We start from the raw sequence: 15,785 nt of genomic DNA on the forward strand, positions 1-15,785 counted from the left end.
GTGATTAATTAGTGTGATTAGTTGGTTCAACTTTGGTATTTTGGTGATTGTACCTTAGGTACTACCTTAATAGCCCTAAGGTACTACCTTAATCTACCTTAGGTACTACCTTAACCGACCTTAGGTTAAGTAAAACTTGGGTACTACCTATATGAAGTCTCGAAACTTCATTTGTGGATATTACTTACTTCATTTGTGACCCTTAGAGCACGTCATTATGTGATTAATTAGTGTGGTCAATTGGTTTACCTTTGGTATTTTGATGACTGTACCTTAGGTACTACCTTAATAGCCCTAAGGTACTACCTTAACTGACCTTAGGTACTACCTTAGTTAAGCTCATTCAACTGTCTAGGGGCGGGTTGGTGTCCTTTTCAGTTTTAGACATAAAATCGATTGATCGGTTACTCCTTCCCAATCGAGGTCCATTCGAGAATGAAGTAAGGAATATTCACATATGAAGTTCCAAGGTTTCAGATAGGTAAGACCCAAGTTTTACTTAATTAGTACCTAAGGTCGATTAAGGTAGTACCTATACTTTAGGGCTATTAAAGACCTAAGGTATGTCACCAAAATACCAAAGGTGAACCAATTGACCACATTAATTAATCATATAATGACGTGCTCTAAGGGTCACAAATGAAGTACGTAATATCCACAAATGAAGTGTGTAATATCCACAAATGAAGTTCCGAGACTTCAGATAGGTAGTACCCAAGTTTTACTTAAGTAGTACCTAAGATTGATTAAGGTAGTACCTAAGACTGGTTAAGGTAGTACCTAAGATTGGTTAAGGTAGTACCTAAGGTAGATTGAGGTAGTACCTAAGATACAATCACCAAAATACCAAAGTTGAACCAACTGATCACACTAATTAATCACAAAATGGCATGCTCTAAAGGTTACAAATGAAGTAAGTAATATCCAAAAATGAAGTTTTGAGACTTCACACAGGTCATACCTAAGTTTAATTAAGGTAGTACCTAAGGTCAGTTAAGGTAGTACCTAAGGTAAATTAAGATTGTACCTAGGGGTTATTAAGGTAGTACCTAAGGTATAGTCACCGATCGAGGACCAGTCGATCGGTTTGTCAGGATCCAATACTTTAAGAGTCTCTCGTGCTTCATTTTTTGCACCATTTCCTCTGGTTCTTCAAGGGCTTCATCCATTTAATGGTCTAGGAGAGATGTATGGTTCTATTTCTTGTTGATAAAGCTATCTTGGGCACATATTTGCTAGTCTAGAACACATTTGGAGGTTAGGGTTTCGGTTTTTAGGTACCCACTCTCTCCACCCAAGCTCCATTTCATTTTTCCTGAATTCTCTTAGACTCCCATGGCTCCTAGACAAGCTGAAAGACACATTTTGACATTGTCTTGTACTTTTGGATTTGAGTTTGTGAACTGAAATGATAGATTTTGGGTTTTCAGGAGTGAAAAAAGATGAAAGAAAGCTTTCAAATGAGAAAGGGTGATATGGAGGTTGGGATGATGCTAGGGATGCTGAGTTGGAGAAACAGAGGGGTAATTTTGGTACAGAAGATGAAGTCGGCTCAGAGTGCACAAAAATGATAAAACTTTTCATATTAAAAGTTGTTATCATATTTCCCATTGTTGGGTTTTGAAAATGCTATTATTTTGGGATGGGAAGCCCAAATCACTACTTTCCCAACATTATAAGTAATATATATGGTTTCATGATATAAGATGACACCATTTTGTCCACTTTGCCTCTTATTATTAAGAATTACCAAGTATAAGTAAGAATAATATGCCAAAAACCCCTCTCTCCCATGCTCATTTAAGGCTATATTTAGATTTCGAAAAATTTGAGGAAAAATATGAGAAAAAGAAAATAAAAATAAAAATTTTAAAATTAATAAATTATTTTTATATATTTATTCAAATTCATTTCATTTATTTTTTTCCATCATATAAAAATTAAATAATTTTAAAATATTTAAATTTCTAATTAATTTCAATTCTATTTAATTTTCTTTTATATATCTTTTTTGGAACTAAACATAAGTGTTTCCAACCCAATTTCATTGTAGTATTGTTTGTATAGCGAATTGTGACATATCCATAATGTTTATTATCATAGCAATTCTAAACATATATTTATTGATCTGACCCTAACATAATTTGAACATGAAATTAGAAAAATAAGCTGGAATTGGGTTTGGATTAAATAACTTATGTTAAACCTTGGATTCGATTGGCCGATGAGTGAATTTCAAGTATAGGTTGTCAATCTAATATAATGTTTAATATGAATCATTATTATAGCATTTTTTTAATATCTATTATAAGAGGGAAAATTGGTGTGCCAACCAGGACAATGATATATTCAAGTGATGACAAAAGCAATTGAATACTTGATATATCAAACAAGTTTTGTAGTTGTGCAACGTGGGCTTTAAGTCAGCCACGTTGTAGCAATCATGTTTTATATAATTAATGGCACCTTATTCCCATTTAAAAGAAAGAAAAGTATTTTCATTTTTTCTTTCCTAAATAGAAATGAATTTTATAACTTAGAGAATATATATAAAATATTTTTAAAAAAATATTGTAAAAATAAAATATTTTGAAAAAATATTTTACAAAATACAAAACGTTTTAAAAGCTTTTACCTTTTGAAAACTATTTTAAAAAACATTCTCCGACAAGTCGTGTATCCTATTATGGGATTTAGTACAAGAAATAAAAATAATTTTAATTACTTTTTGGTTATTTTTTTATTTTATTGTTTTGAAAACAAAATAGAGAATAATACAATGCTTTTTAGCTGTTGGTGGCCCACAAATGAATCAGCAGATCACATGGCTGTGGACCCTTCTCACATGGACACTTAAAAAATTAATGCATGAAAATCAATTGTGGGGCAATGAAGAAACATCGGATCCCATACATGGCTCTAAGGGAACTTCATCTCCGCCCAAAACGCAGCGTTTCACATTACCCGTGGGCCCTGGCCGACAAATAACACTTACCTCGTTACACTTCACTGACACCGCTTTACAACGATTTTTTACGTGTCGGCATGGGGAACTACAAACGTGTGGCCAACGCGTAACGGAGCCCACGCGCTACAGTTCACATCCACCGTACATTTAACAGCTAGTGTCACGAATCTCGGTGTCAGGTACAATCGACGGCTCGTAGGCCATGTGTGGGGTCATCTCCATCCTCCTCACGAAGACTTGTTACTGTCCGCGTCCGCAGCTGATATAAATCACCACCTCTCTATTGCTAAAATGAGTTGCTCAGAATCTATCCGTTTGAAAATTTGGCTTTAGAGTAATGGAGAAGAACGTAGAATCAGACCCGAACCCGCCTCTGGCGTCGGGACCCGAATTTCCGCCGGCTACAACTCCGGCAGACGTTAAAAATGACGTCGCTCTAGAGAAATCTGTGGTTCCACCACCTGAAGTGAAGGCCGACGAATCCAAAGCTCTCGCTGTAGTTGAGAGTAAGCGCTCTTTGTGTATGTATAGTTTTAGTTTTTCTCAGAGAATTGGGGGGAAGTTTAAATATTTTCTCGGAAAATAGATTTCGCGTCTTTTATAAGCTGCAGAAAAAGAAAGTTATGCTGACACAAGATTTCTTTCTTTCTTTCTTTCTTTCTTTCTTCTTTTTTTTTTTAAAGCAAGCTGATGATTTTCTGTTTGTGTTTGTCTGATTAGTGGTTATGCATGATTATGTTTTCTTGATAATTTGTGGCTTACTGCAAGTTTATCTTGTGGATTTATAGCGAATGAGATCAGTTTGGGCTCTGTTTGTTTCGGCAGAAAAGTTTTCCTGGAAAGCTTTTTTCTGTTCATCAGCTAGCTTCCAGGGGAAAGTAATTTTCTCGAGGAAGTATTTTTCTGGAAACAAGCGGATAAGTGCGTCGATGTTTTGTGATTGAAAGAAAGCAGACGAATTCGGTGTGTTTGCAAAAACATTGATTTTCTTTTACAGAACGATAGCCTGTCGAGAAAATAAAGGAAAAGAAAGTAAATAGTTGAATCTTATGTTCTTTTAGCTGTCATTTTAATTTGTTTTTGAATAGTAGAAATCTACACCAATTAAGGGAAGTAATTGGATCAGGACATGCACAATCAACAATCAACATGGTTTAATTTTATTTTTTTTCACCACATTTTTCTCAGGAACCAACCGGATTCTACTTCAGCTTCAATGTTGTTTTCTTTTTCTCTTGTTCACTCTCTTTTGAATTTAGAGATTGTTTGGCCAGAAAGTTCTCTGTATCACTACAGAGTTAAAAGTGATTTTTTTGACATTATCCTTTCGTCCAAACAGTAGTTGTGATTTTCCTTTACTTGCTATCTGTCCAAATTGACCATTTTCAACATCTCTTTAGCAAAATTAAGAACATTTATACAATTTTTCTGACCCAAAAACCTAATCAAACTGGATAGTGAGGAACTCTTTCAATAAAAACACAAGATTATACATGCACAGCAGATTGCACAAACTTCAAGCTTTCGAAAAAAATATTCTTATTTTATTTCAATTTCAATTTCTTTTAAAAAAGGAAGAATAGCTTTTAAAAGTAAATTGCCATCTTGGATGCTCAAATGCCTTATTTTTTCTGCTTCTTATCATTGCTTTAAGAGGACATCATCTATGCATAACAGTTTGCATTGAATACTTTATCATATCAACATACTTTTTTGTGGTGCGATTCTTGTAAACAAAGAAATTTTAATCATTTCACAGTTGTCTATGTTGTCTTTCTCTTGTTGCTCCTTTTTCTTCATACAAGCTTACTGCACACTTTTGTAAAACTTATCAGTAGGTAGTCCAGTAATCAATTACTTTCATATCGCCCCCACATACCAAAAAAAAAAAAAAAAAACCAAAGCAGTCTTGTCCTTTTCTCATGGCATCAACAAAGGGAGGACTGGAACCGGATTTGATTCATATCCAAAGTTGGTGAGAGGTGGACATAGGAAAACAGGATGATAGTGTTGGTTGCTTCCATGGCATAAATCATGGAGCGTCCACTTTACCCCTGTTTTCCTGAATAAGATTCGTTGGTCACTTTGAAGTTGACAAAAGGTATTTTCAATACTCACCACAAAAGCATCTTAGGATGTGTTTCTTGTATAAATATCGACATCGTTCCTCTCTAGACTCGAGATAAAAGGAAAGATATGGTTGCAGCTACACCTAAAGGTTTGTGTTTATATTTTTTTGAAGTAATAGAAACCAAGGTGCACTTCATCTCAAACAAGACTCCAATTGTGTGTTGGATTACTTGCTGGGTTTTGCCCCTTCTGACCTGCATTGAACAAACAACAAATTTGGTTTTATATTTATTGATCTGTCAATATTGTTTCTAAAAAAAAATTGTAAGTTGTTTTTTTTTTTTTTGTTCTTCTACATGATTGTTTATTAGCCATGAAGTTCTAAATAAATTGGGCATTTGAGCTTAGTTCTGTTAATCAATTGTATCATTTATGCTTTGTTATGAAAAAGGGTAATGATTAGCTAGTCATCTCATTACTTCCATAGCTGTTTGACTTGTTTCTTATCTTTGACAGAGACTCCAGATTCTGCAGCCAAAAAAACTTCAGGAGGATCTTTTGAGAGAGGTAAGAATAATAGTGCATTTAATTTTTTTATTTCCCATCTTCTAGAACTTGATTAATTCAATGAAATAATGGAGTGTTTGGAAGTGCCATGTAAATTAACCTTTTTCATTAAAATCCCATGTAGAGAATTATGAACTGGTCCGATTGCATGGTATTTCCAAATGCCCTCTGAGTGAATAACCAAGTCTTCATTTTATGTCTACAGATGTTGCTCTCGCAAATTTGGAAAAAGAAAAGCAGTTGTCTTTTATTAGGGCATGGGAAGAAAGTGAAAAATCGAAAGTAGATAACAAGTATGGCTTTCTTTGAACCTTTCCCATTCCTTCTGGTTTTATCATGATTAGCATATCTAAAAAATTTATTTCTTACCTCTTTATATTTATCAAATTCAAGGAATGCATGGTTTGAGCAATTTTTTTTTCAAATGTGTCTGGTTTTGTACGAAGCATATTTTGGTGAAATAAACCAAAATAAACTGAAAAGTTTATGAGAGAAGTACCCATGAATGATGATCCTTCACAGGAAGCTGAACTTTTTAGTTGTTTGCCCTGTTAACTTGATCCCCTGAAGATGATCATATGTTTTTTCAGAGATGAGTTTGCATTTTGTAGTTTTATAGCATATTTCTCTTCCTACTGGCTTGTGAAAATTTGGGTTGCTGAAACTTCTCACATATTTATAACTATTAAACAGGGCCCAGAAAAAGCTTTCTGATGTTTGTGCATGGGAAAACAGCAAGAAAGCAGCTGTTGAAGCTAATCTGAAGAAGATTGAGGTTACTGCCCCCTGTTGTTTTAGTTTTTAATTCACCTTTGCAACTTCTTCCCTATATTTTGATGTTCATGATTCATCCATACTAAATGGTGTTCATGCAGAGCACAGTCCATATTCTATTTATTGTTTGAATCTGCAATCTTTTAGAAAATAAAGTAAATATGATCTCACAAAACTCACCTTGTGCCATTGTGATAAAAATCACCTCATGTAGATTGTTTACAATGTTGCTTCACTTTAGTAGCACCTTGTCACTCCATATTGATATTGATATTGACACCTTGTATCTTCCATCTCCTTATTCTCTCTCAATGTTTGTACAAATGATGGAAAACCTCACAAATTTAACTTCTGATGAGTGGAGAGAGGAACCGAGAGATATCATGTCTAGTGACCTTCCATCAATAGTTATAAATGAACACTTCCTGGTAGATTATATGAATTCACTTTTTCCAATTTCATGTAGTATTTATGGTATGTGAAACTTTAACATAGGTACATTACTTTGATTATTGTACCTTGTACACAATTTAAAAGGTTCACAGCTTTGATCATGATGCCTTATAATATGGGAAATGTAAATACATTAGGTCCTGTCCATGACTTTGGTCATGAACTCTTAGAATAAGTGAATAACTTCATGTGGCCATTAAGGCACAATAATTCCAACACAATGAGCTTCAACATGGCATGGGGGGTCTACCTGCTCTATTTTAGTTTTTTTGCTTAGCTCATACCAAGGCCCTCCCTGCCATGGGCCCATGTGTAAGCAGAAACTAGAGAAGCAAAATGAACTTTCAAATTAGGAGAACAATACGAATTTTGTTTGGTTTTATATGATGTTTTACATTGAACTCTAACAACTTCAAGCATGATCAGGAAGAATTGGAGAAGAAGAAGGCAGAATATGCAGAGAAAATGAAAAACAAAGTAGCATTGATTCACAAGCAAGCAGAAGAAAAGAAGGCAATGATTGAAGCCAGACGCGGGGAAGAATTTCTTAAGGCGGAGGAGATGGCTGCGAAATTCCGTGCAACTGGGCAGACACCAAAGAAGGTCCTTGGATGCTTTGGGGGTTAAAATTCTTGGGCATGATATGAAAGTACTAAAAGAACTCAATTTTGTTCAATCTGTCTACCCTTTTTCTTTTGGTTATTTTTGTTTTGTGTGTTGATCTGGTTGGGCCATAAAGGTTCATTAGTGTGTTTGTAAAGTATAAAGCATATTTAATTAATGAGTAAAAGCTTGATATTAATCATCTTTGTCCAATTGATCCAAGAGAGAATAGGAAGACTACATACTTACCTTGTATTATGGAAATTACATAGCTGAATTTTGAAAACCTTAACCCAAAAGTCTTATGATTAATCCACGGTAAATTGAATTTTTTGAAGAATTTTTATCCAAACAAAATTTAAAATTGAAAGAAACATAAATTTTTTTATTTTTTTATTTTATTGCATATGATTGTTGTGCTTCTGCTGTTAAATGGCTGCGGTGGTTTGTGTGATAGTGTTGGTGGTTTGATTATGGTAGTAGTGCTAATGCTATTATCAGATGTATTTTGGAAGGAGATAGTTTGAGGGAAGGGAAAAAAAATAATGTTATGTTTGGTTCCAATTTCCAAGAAATTAGGTGGTTAGGAAAAAAATTCGTTAAAAGAAAGTTATAACCTGTTTGGCAACTATTTTTGAAAACGGGTTTCTGAAAAATGTTGAGATTTCTTAATTGATTGTAATTATTCTTAAATCTTGCTGTATATTAGTTGTAGAGAAGTCATTAGGGTAATGACTAAACTTGATTTTAGGCACCGTAATTGAGATTAATCCCTACATGTATTGTTGTATCATTTCACTATAATATATGAATAAAATGCGAGGTCATCTTTTGTGCAAATTTGCCTGCAAATCATTCTTGTTGCTGAACCACGAACCCAATATATCTAACTCGTTTCTTAGTTCTCAGTAATCTAAAAAAAATGTGAGAATAATATTGAGTCATCTAAGGTAAAATCTATCCATGTTTTCATTCAATCTGAAGGTCTTTTCAATGCAGGAATCATTCTTACTAAGATGGTATTTGTTTTTTTAGTTTTTTCATAACTTATTATAAACTTTTAACTGAATAAAAAAAGATAAAATATTTATTTTTTTCTAAATAAAAAAAACATGTTGATTTTTCTTGACTTTCTAATGCTTAATAGAAATAAAATATTGTAAAAACAAACAACTTAATACTTAATACTATTAAATATTAAAGTTCTATTTAGAGTTAAGTAAAAAAACAAACATCACCTAAGTTAAATTATGACGTTTGGTCTCAATTGATGGAGATGCATATTGTAGAACAGTATAAACTCCTTATATTTGTGAAAAGACTAGGCCACCAAGAGAATCAGAAAATGGATATGAGAAATGGTACATTGAAAATCAAAAAGTGAAGAGATGGTTATTGATGTCAATGTCCCCATAAATCATGAAGTCTTATTTACGCTTACCTACTGCTTATGAAATTTGGAGTGCTCTCAATTGATGGAGATGCATATTGTAGAACGAGAGAAACTCCTTATATTTGTGGAAAGACCAGGCCACCTAGAGAATCAGGAGACGGATATGAGAAATGGTACATTGAAAATAAAAAAGTGAAGAGGTGGTTATTTATGTCGATAAATCATGAAGCTTTATTTACTCTTACCTATCGCTTATGAAATTTGAAGTGCCTTATCAAAAGCTTTTTATGATGGAAACGATTAATTGCATAAATGGAAAATTTATCTCTAAATATTTTGGAAAGTTAATCGATTTTTTTTAGAATTTGACCATTGTGATAAAGTGGTCATGAAGGATCTTGAAGACATTACAGTGTATGAGAAGTCCATTGAATGATTGAGGGTGCACATATTTCTTGTTGGTTTGGATACTGATTTTGAACAAGTTCGTGGATAAATTCTATAAAAAGAACTAGTTCTAGATTTTTGGAGGGATGCTACGCCCTAGTTCGACGAGAGGTTGTATGTCGTGCAACTTTGAAAGGGGAATCTGAAAGTTCCGAACCCTCAACAATGGTGGCTCAGAATTGATCAATTCAAAATTGACAAGCCATTCCAAGACCTCCAATGGTACCAATAAGTCTACCTATAAATGTCTCCACTGTAATATGATTGGTCATACCAAAAGTCATTGTTATGAGCTTGTGGGATATCTTGAATGGTGGGATCATAATTGTAAGAAGAATCCCAAGAGAACCTCAATTGTCGTTGTTAAAATAAAGATAGAGGATGATGTTGCTAAAAAGGCCTCAACATTGGTAATAGCAACAAACAATGGTGGTAAGGTTTTAAATATTTCTACACCTCTTTCTAATAATACATGGATAATTGATTCTGATGTTACAAATCATATGACATTTGATTCTAGAGTCTCGTCTTTCAAATCGTCCTTACAAAAGGTTGTTTCCACTACCAATGATAACACTACCCTAGTAATTAGGGAAAGATCTTTGACTCTCACCGACACTTTGAATTTATATTTTGTTTTAATTATTCCATTTTTAGATTATAACCTTTTATCAGTTTCTCAAATAACCACAACCTTATCTTGTGTTGTAATTCTTTGGCCTGAATTTTATGTATTTAAGGACATCCAAACAAAGCAAATGATTGGTTGTGATATTAAACGAGGGAAGTTGTATTACTTGGGTTTGGTGTTAAAGAGTTCCAACATGTTACGTCAAGTTTTTAATGGTGAATGGCTCTAAGGGTGACAAGAAGGAATCTAAAATCTGGCTATGGCATCAACACATGGGGCATGCTTCTTTTGGTTACCTAAAAAAGTTATTTCCTAGTTTGTTTACAAATTTCGATGTTTCTAGCTTTCGATGTGATGTTTGTGAACTCTCAAAGAGCCATCATGCTTCATTTCCATTAATTCTAAATAAAAGTCTACTCCCTTTTATGGTTATGATCATGCATTTTGGCGTCCAAAGCTCCTACTTTGGGTGGATCGCGTTGGTTCATTACTTTTATTGATCACCCTCAAAATGGTCAAAATTACAAATTCGACCTTACATCACCCTCAAAATGGTTGGAGATTCTAATCGTAATCCATCTAAATCCAACTTGTTCAAAACATAATTACAAAACATCATCACCCACCTAATATTTCTTACCACTTGAAATCATTTTTTTGCCCTGTTTTGACATTAATTCACCTTCAAGTTTAACTCAAAAGAAGACATAATCAATCTCAAATGATTATCAATCAACCACAAGCTAATTCAATACAGAATTGAAAGATCACAAGCACACCAAGAACTATGAATATGTTTGAGATAATTAACACATAACCTTGCATCGAAATGTCTCATGATTGAATCTTAATTTCAATACATCAAATATATGTGTATGATAAGCCCAAGTCATCCAACGAAGAAAGAGCTTCCAGAACAGATCATAGGAGAGGTGATGCGTTTTCTCAGATTCCGTACTATTTATGTAATGCTTCTAATTCAAACAATGAAATTAAAAGTTTTAGTCTATTGCTTTGAAATTTATTTTGTGAATGATGACTACTTCAAAGTTTTATTACTTTTTTTATTTTTTATTCTTGGTTTAAGAAATTTTACCAATGGACACTTGCTGAACTTTCGTGAGATTATAACCACTCGATGTCTGAGATGAATAAGATAACTTAGAAAATATCATCCACATAGTTCCACCAAGATTACTATAGTTTGATAAAGATATAAAACATGATGGGAGACTAAATCAGAAGTTTCAAATGGTAGAAGTCACATATCTATTATATATACCGAACTAGCCGCGCTCTATCAATGAAAGCCAGAAATATAACGCGGACTCCTGAATCTAAACTGGCCTAACAAACCAACCCCATCAACTATCTCCTCAAAATTAATGTATGCCAAAATGGAAGGGATGGTTTCAAGCATATGGTTCAGAGGGAGATGAAGGAGCTTTCAGACAACATAGCAGGGAATGTGGGATAGGTGTCGAGGTTTCCTTCTAGAAAACTCATGTCATTATTAACTGGGAAATCAAACAGCAGCTGTAATGCTGTGTCCGATGAATCCTCCAGCTCGTTGGTGCTTGAGCAATCTGATCCTGCCATTGCATTTTGAGGGGTATCTTCAATTTTATTGCTCACCGTGGGGCATGTCTCCATTGTAGTAACGCCTGAAACTGAGCCACATTTTGTTGATGAAGATGCCTGAGAAACTGGGCTTTGACATGTAGGTTTCTGTCCCTTGTTGCGGAATGATTCTCCAACCTCAGAATTCCATAGGCGTAGGAAATAGTCCGAATCGTTATTTCTTCCCAAAGGTGGTGGTGGTGGGTTGGACAGTAATGACTCCCTTGAGAGCCGAGCCTCCGCTTCTAGTCTAGCACTCTCCCATTGCGCCATGTGCCGGGTTGAAGGGGACGAAGGTGGTTTTGCTATTGGCCCACAGGAAGTAGCCGAGGGCTCATGGGTTTGTGGGTCAAGCCCCATTCCAAGCAGGCGCTTCTTCAAGTGGGTGTTCCATAGGTTCTTGATCTCATTATCGGTCCTTCCGGGCAGTTGAGAGGCAATGGCAGCCCACCTGAACATAGTGTATCAAGTATTGTTAAAAGTTCATAACATGAAATATGAAAATATTCCATCAATGTCAGAGTGACAAATTGCAGAAAACCTAACCAAAGCACAATGCATATAAATTTTGTAAAAGAGAATCATAGGTCTGGACCTGTTTTTTTTTTTTTTTTTTTTGGTTTCAGTTGACTGTATCAATGGATGAGACCAGGAAAGAGACCGAGTCACAACCATTAAAATTTTCTGAACCAGTCATTAAAATCTTTCCGGGGAAAGTACCCTCTTGCAGGATGCAATATTTATGGAAGTCAAGATTGCTTTTCAACTCAGTGAACCGATATATCAAAGGTACAATTGCTTGTAAAATCATGTATCCAGTAAGCCTGTAAGCAGAAGAAGATCTGCAGAAAACAGAGTCAATAGTGTTCAGAAACCAGGGCCATGAACACCCAACCCCCACCCCAAAAAAAAAATTGTCAACTTTCTTTTAATGGTAGATAGGATAAAGGATGAGGCTTCACACAGAACAAAATCAGAACTTCAGAACCAACTAATGTATTAAAACTTCTGGACCGGTTATTAAAAGCTCGCTGGGTTAGAAGTACTCTATAAGAAGAGATATATGCAGTAAGTCAAGATCAGTTCTGGATATAGACAGACAATGCATTTTCTGGTTGAATTGCAACTTGTGTCACTGTGTCTAAGTGGAAATAGGATCTGCAGCAACGAGGGCTGCAGTACTTCAGGGAGAAGTGTCTGAGCACTACTTAGAGAGTCGATGCCTAGCAGCCTGGCAGCCTAGTACTCGCAATAAAGGATTCGCATTAGAGTTGGCTTCCATTATCGCGTGTTTATGCTTTCAGGTTGGACTATTAATCACAATGCTTAGTGCTAAACCAGATTATCGGGTTTGGACTATTGATCACAATGCTTAATACTAAACCAGATTATCGGGTTTGGAGTATTGATCACAATGCTTAATGCTAAACCAGATTATTGATAGAGTACCTGTTTCCTAGGATGCCATGAAGCTGTATAACAAGCTTCTCTTCATCAGTAGTGAAGGGTCCTCGCTTAATGTCTGGTCTAAGATAATTGGTCCATCGGAGTCTGCAACTTTTCCCACAGCGGAGGAGACCTGTTGAAAGAGGAAAGCCAAGAACCCGAACCCCATAATATATCAAAATCGAAAACATTATGGGTTCAAGGAAGTAAAATGAGGATAAACAGAGTTGATATGATGTATAATCATTAGTTTGGAGCTGGGAAATCTCCACTTACCAGAGGTTCATACTGTTGTATCATTGGATAATAGGTCGATATTCAAAAGTTATATCCTTTTTTTTTTTTCTTCACTGTTTTCTCGGCAACCAAACAAATATGGAGCCTTATTATTGTTGTATACAATTTTCGGCTTTCTGTGATAATAAAGGTCAAACTAGTCTGATCACCAAGTCCAAAACTAGCATTGAAGTGAGAACCACTCCATGACACCAGGATTGAAACATCAGGACAAAGCATATATGACTCAGAAAAGCCAAAATGAAACTGAAAAAAGTCAGGATTCTGAGCAAACAAACAAACAAACAAGCGAAAAATAAAAATAAAAATGAATCTGATAAGCAAGTGGGAAGAGGAAAACTAGAGTTCACACCTAAGTCAAACCACAACTCGGAAACTCAGTCACCTGTCTCAATGGATTAGTACCAAAGTTGGTTAAAAGAGTGAACCCGTTTGGCAGCTGAGAAAATGCAGGAAGAATGAAAGAAAATGAACTCCACACTCTTTCTGCCGTTGTTCCCAAAACAGAGAAGAAAAAATTAACTCAACCCAACTGAGCATTAGCTTGTTGAACAGAGATTTACATTTTCTATGGTCTCTTTTTTTGTCGTTGTTGTTTATTTCTCTCAGGAAAACAGAGCAAGAAGGAACAAAAGGACCAAACCTGCATTCTTAGGAAGAGAACGCCAGCTTCCATGGCCATTCTTGTTGATGTAATCAACAAGGATTTGATCTTCTTCAGGAGTCCACGGGCCTTTCTTCAACCCCCTCTTATCACAACAAGGTGTTCTCCCCATTCTCCCACTCCTCTTGCTGTTCTACTACTTTAATATTCTTGACAACCAAACACCCACCAACAATGGAACACCAAAAAAAAACGAAAAAACAAAACCCTCAAAACCTCAACAAAAAAAACTTCAGAGAGAAGAAGAAAAGATGACAAGACCTGTCAAAACGAATCATGTACAAGAGAAAGTAAATGCTATATTGATCTTATCTAGGGAAAATCGAAGTGATTTGGGTATTGATTATTATTACCACTACTACCAAGAGTGTGAAGGAGTTGCAGCGACTTTGAAGCTGGGTCTGCATTCAATGCTGATATATACACACACCCAGAAATTGAATCATCATTGAAACAAAAGAACAAGAGAAAGAGAGAGAAAGTGTGGGAAAGTGACTCGGAGAGAGAAAGAAATTAATGGTGTTCCTTCTTTTTGAGGTTTTCAAATACAGAGAGAGAATTGCAGAGTAGTAGTATTAATGGCGGATTCTAAGGGAGAAGGGAGAGAGGGATATTAATGTGGGTGTCAGGGTGTTGCAGAGTACGGACCATCCATGAAATGACAATCTATCCTCTGTTTGGTTGGCTAGAAACTGTGGGAAAAATGAAAGGAAAAGAAAAGAGATCAAAGGAATAGAAAATCATGGCTAAAACAAGTTTCAGAGTTTTGTCCATGCACGTAATAAAATAGGAGAAAGCTTAACTTTGGAGAGAAAAAATGTTTAACCAGACGCGATGTCGCGAGTAGGATGTTAGGATGCGACACGTGTTGATTGTACCTGGCCATGTGGTTCAGCACGCGCCAGTGGCGTTAGGGAAGAGGTACAAATAGAAGCAACTTCGTAGAGACATGAACAATGACGTGGCAGCTTCATAAATGTGGTCAAAATAGAAGTCAAAGGCCGATAAAAAAATGGGAAATATTTTATCATTTAGAAGAGTTTTGTTTTTGGAAATATTTCCCATAAAAAAATAATTGATAAATTAATTATGTAAAAAATGAAAAAAAAAAAAATTGGAGAATGAGAATAAAAAATTTAATTTGATTTTCATTCAATAATATATTTAAATTATTTCATAAAATAATAAGGATGGGTGATTTAACTCATGGAAGAATTGAAATTGAAAAGGGAATGGGAGAATGGGGAATGATGGAGGAGGAAATGGATGATTTCTGAGAGAAGAAAGTGACTTGTCATGTATATTTATGACTCCCACGAACTACACACACCCACCTCATCCCAAGTTCCCAACACATTTCAGACTCACGCCCATATCCGCTTGGACTCTTTGCCCCACCTAAACTTCAATTCTACACCCTTGTCTCCATTTTTAGGACACTTTTGAAAACCGTTTTCTTATGACAAAAACATTTTTACTAAGGAATTATTTTTTAAAAACAAATTTAAGATACTTTAAAAACTATTTTAAATTATTTTTAAAAATAATTAAAAACATGATGAATATTTTATAACTCTTAACTTTCACTTTTTCTTAATCTTAAAAAAATATTCCCACTCTTCCTTGTAGAAACTTGTTTATATGAAAAAAAATAGTTATTTTTTGAATTTAAATATGAAAATGGATAAATTTATATATTTATTGTCATTTCATCGTTTTTAATCAATTAATTCTTTTATTTATCTTTATTAAAAAAAATATTATAAGAAAAGATGATGAAATGAGTTGGGAAGATAAATTTTGAGAAAATAAATAAAAATTTCACCGAATAAGGATGTGCTAATGCCCCTTT

The 15,785-nt window shown here is 34.8% G+C and overlaps 2 protein-coding genes across 4 annotated transcripts; one reads left to right on the top strand and one right to left on the bottom strand.

Annotated features, from left to right (window-relative positions):
* The first annotated feature begins 3,144 nt into the window (after window positions 1–3,144).
* On the top strand, window positions 3,145–7,634 carry LOC100241460 (uncharacterized protein At3g61260). The gene is made up of 5 exons (XM_002270878.5): window positions 3,145–3,474; window positions 5,555–5,605; window positions 5,811–5,898; window positions 6,299–6,380; window positions 7,259–7,634. Exons 1-5 carry the CDS (start codon window positions 3,306–3,308, stop codon window positions 7,457–7,459), a joined length of 591 nt encoding a protein of 196 aa, XP_002270914.1. The 5' UTR covers window positions 3,145–3,305; the 3' UTR covers window positions 7,460–7,634.
* Window positions 7,635–11,031: 3,397 nt separating this feature from the next.
* LOC100246583 (transcription factor MYB17) lies at window positions 11,032–14,688 on the bottom strand. 3 transcript variants are annotated; one of them, XM_010663449.3, is made up of 4 exons: window positions 14,287–14,688; window positions 13,913–14,194; window positions 12,976–13,105; window positions 11,032–11,977 (listed from the first exon to the last, which is right to left on the bottom strand). In XM_010663449.3, exons 2-4 carry the CDS (start codon window positions 14,043–14,045, stop codon window positions 11,332–11,334), a joined length of 909 nt encoding a protein of 302 aa, XP_010661751.1. In that variant the 5' UTR covers window positions 14,046–14,194; window positions 14,287–14,688; the 3' UTR covers window positions 11,032–11,331. The 3 variants fall into 3 exon arrangements, with proteins under 3 accessions (XP_010661751.1, XP_010661750.1, XP_059599210.1); XM_010663448.3 differs by having other exon boundaries at window positions 13,913–14,082; window positions 14,287–14,677; XM_059743227.1 differs by having other exon boundaries at window positions 13,913–14,677.
* Between the last annotated feature and the right edge of the window lie 1,097 nt (window positions 14,689–15,785).

Source organism: Vitis vinifera, chromosome 15 (assembly GCF_030704535.1).
Source record: "Vitis vinifera cultivar Pinot Noir 40024 chromosome 15, ASM3070453v1".
NCBI lineage: Eukaryota > Viridiplantae > Streptophyta > Magnoliopsida > Vitales > Vitaceae > Vitis > Vitis vinifera.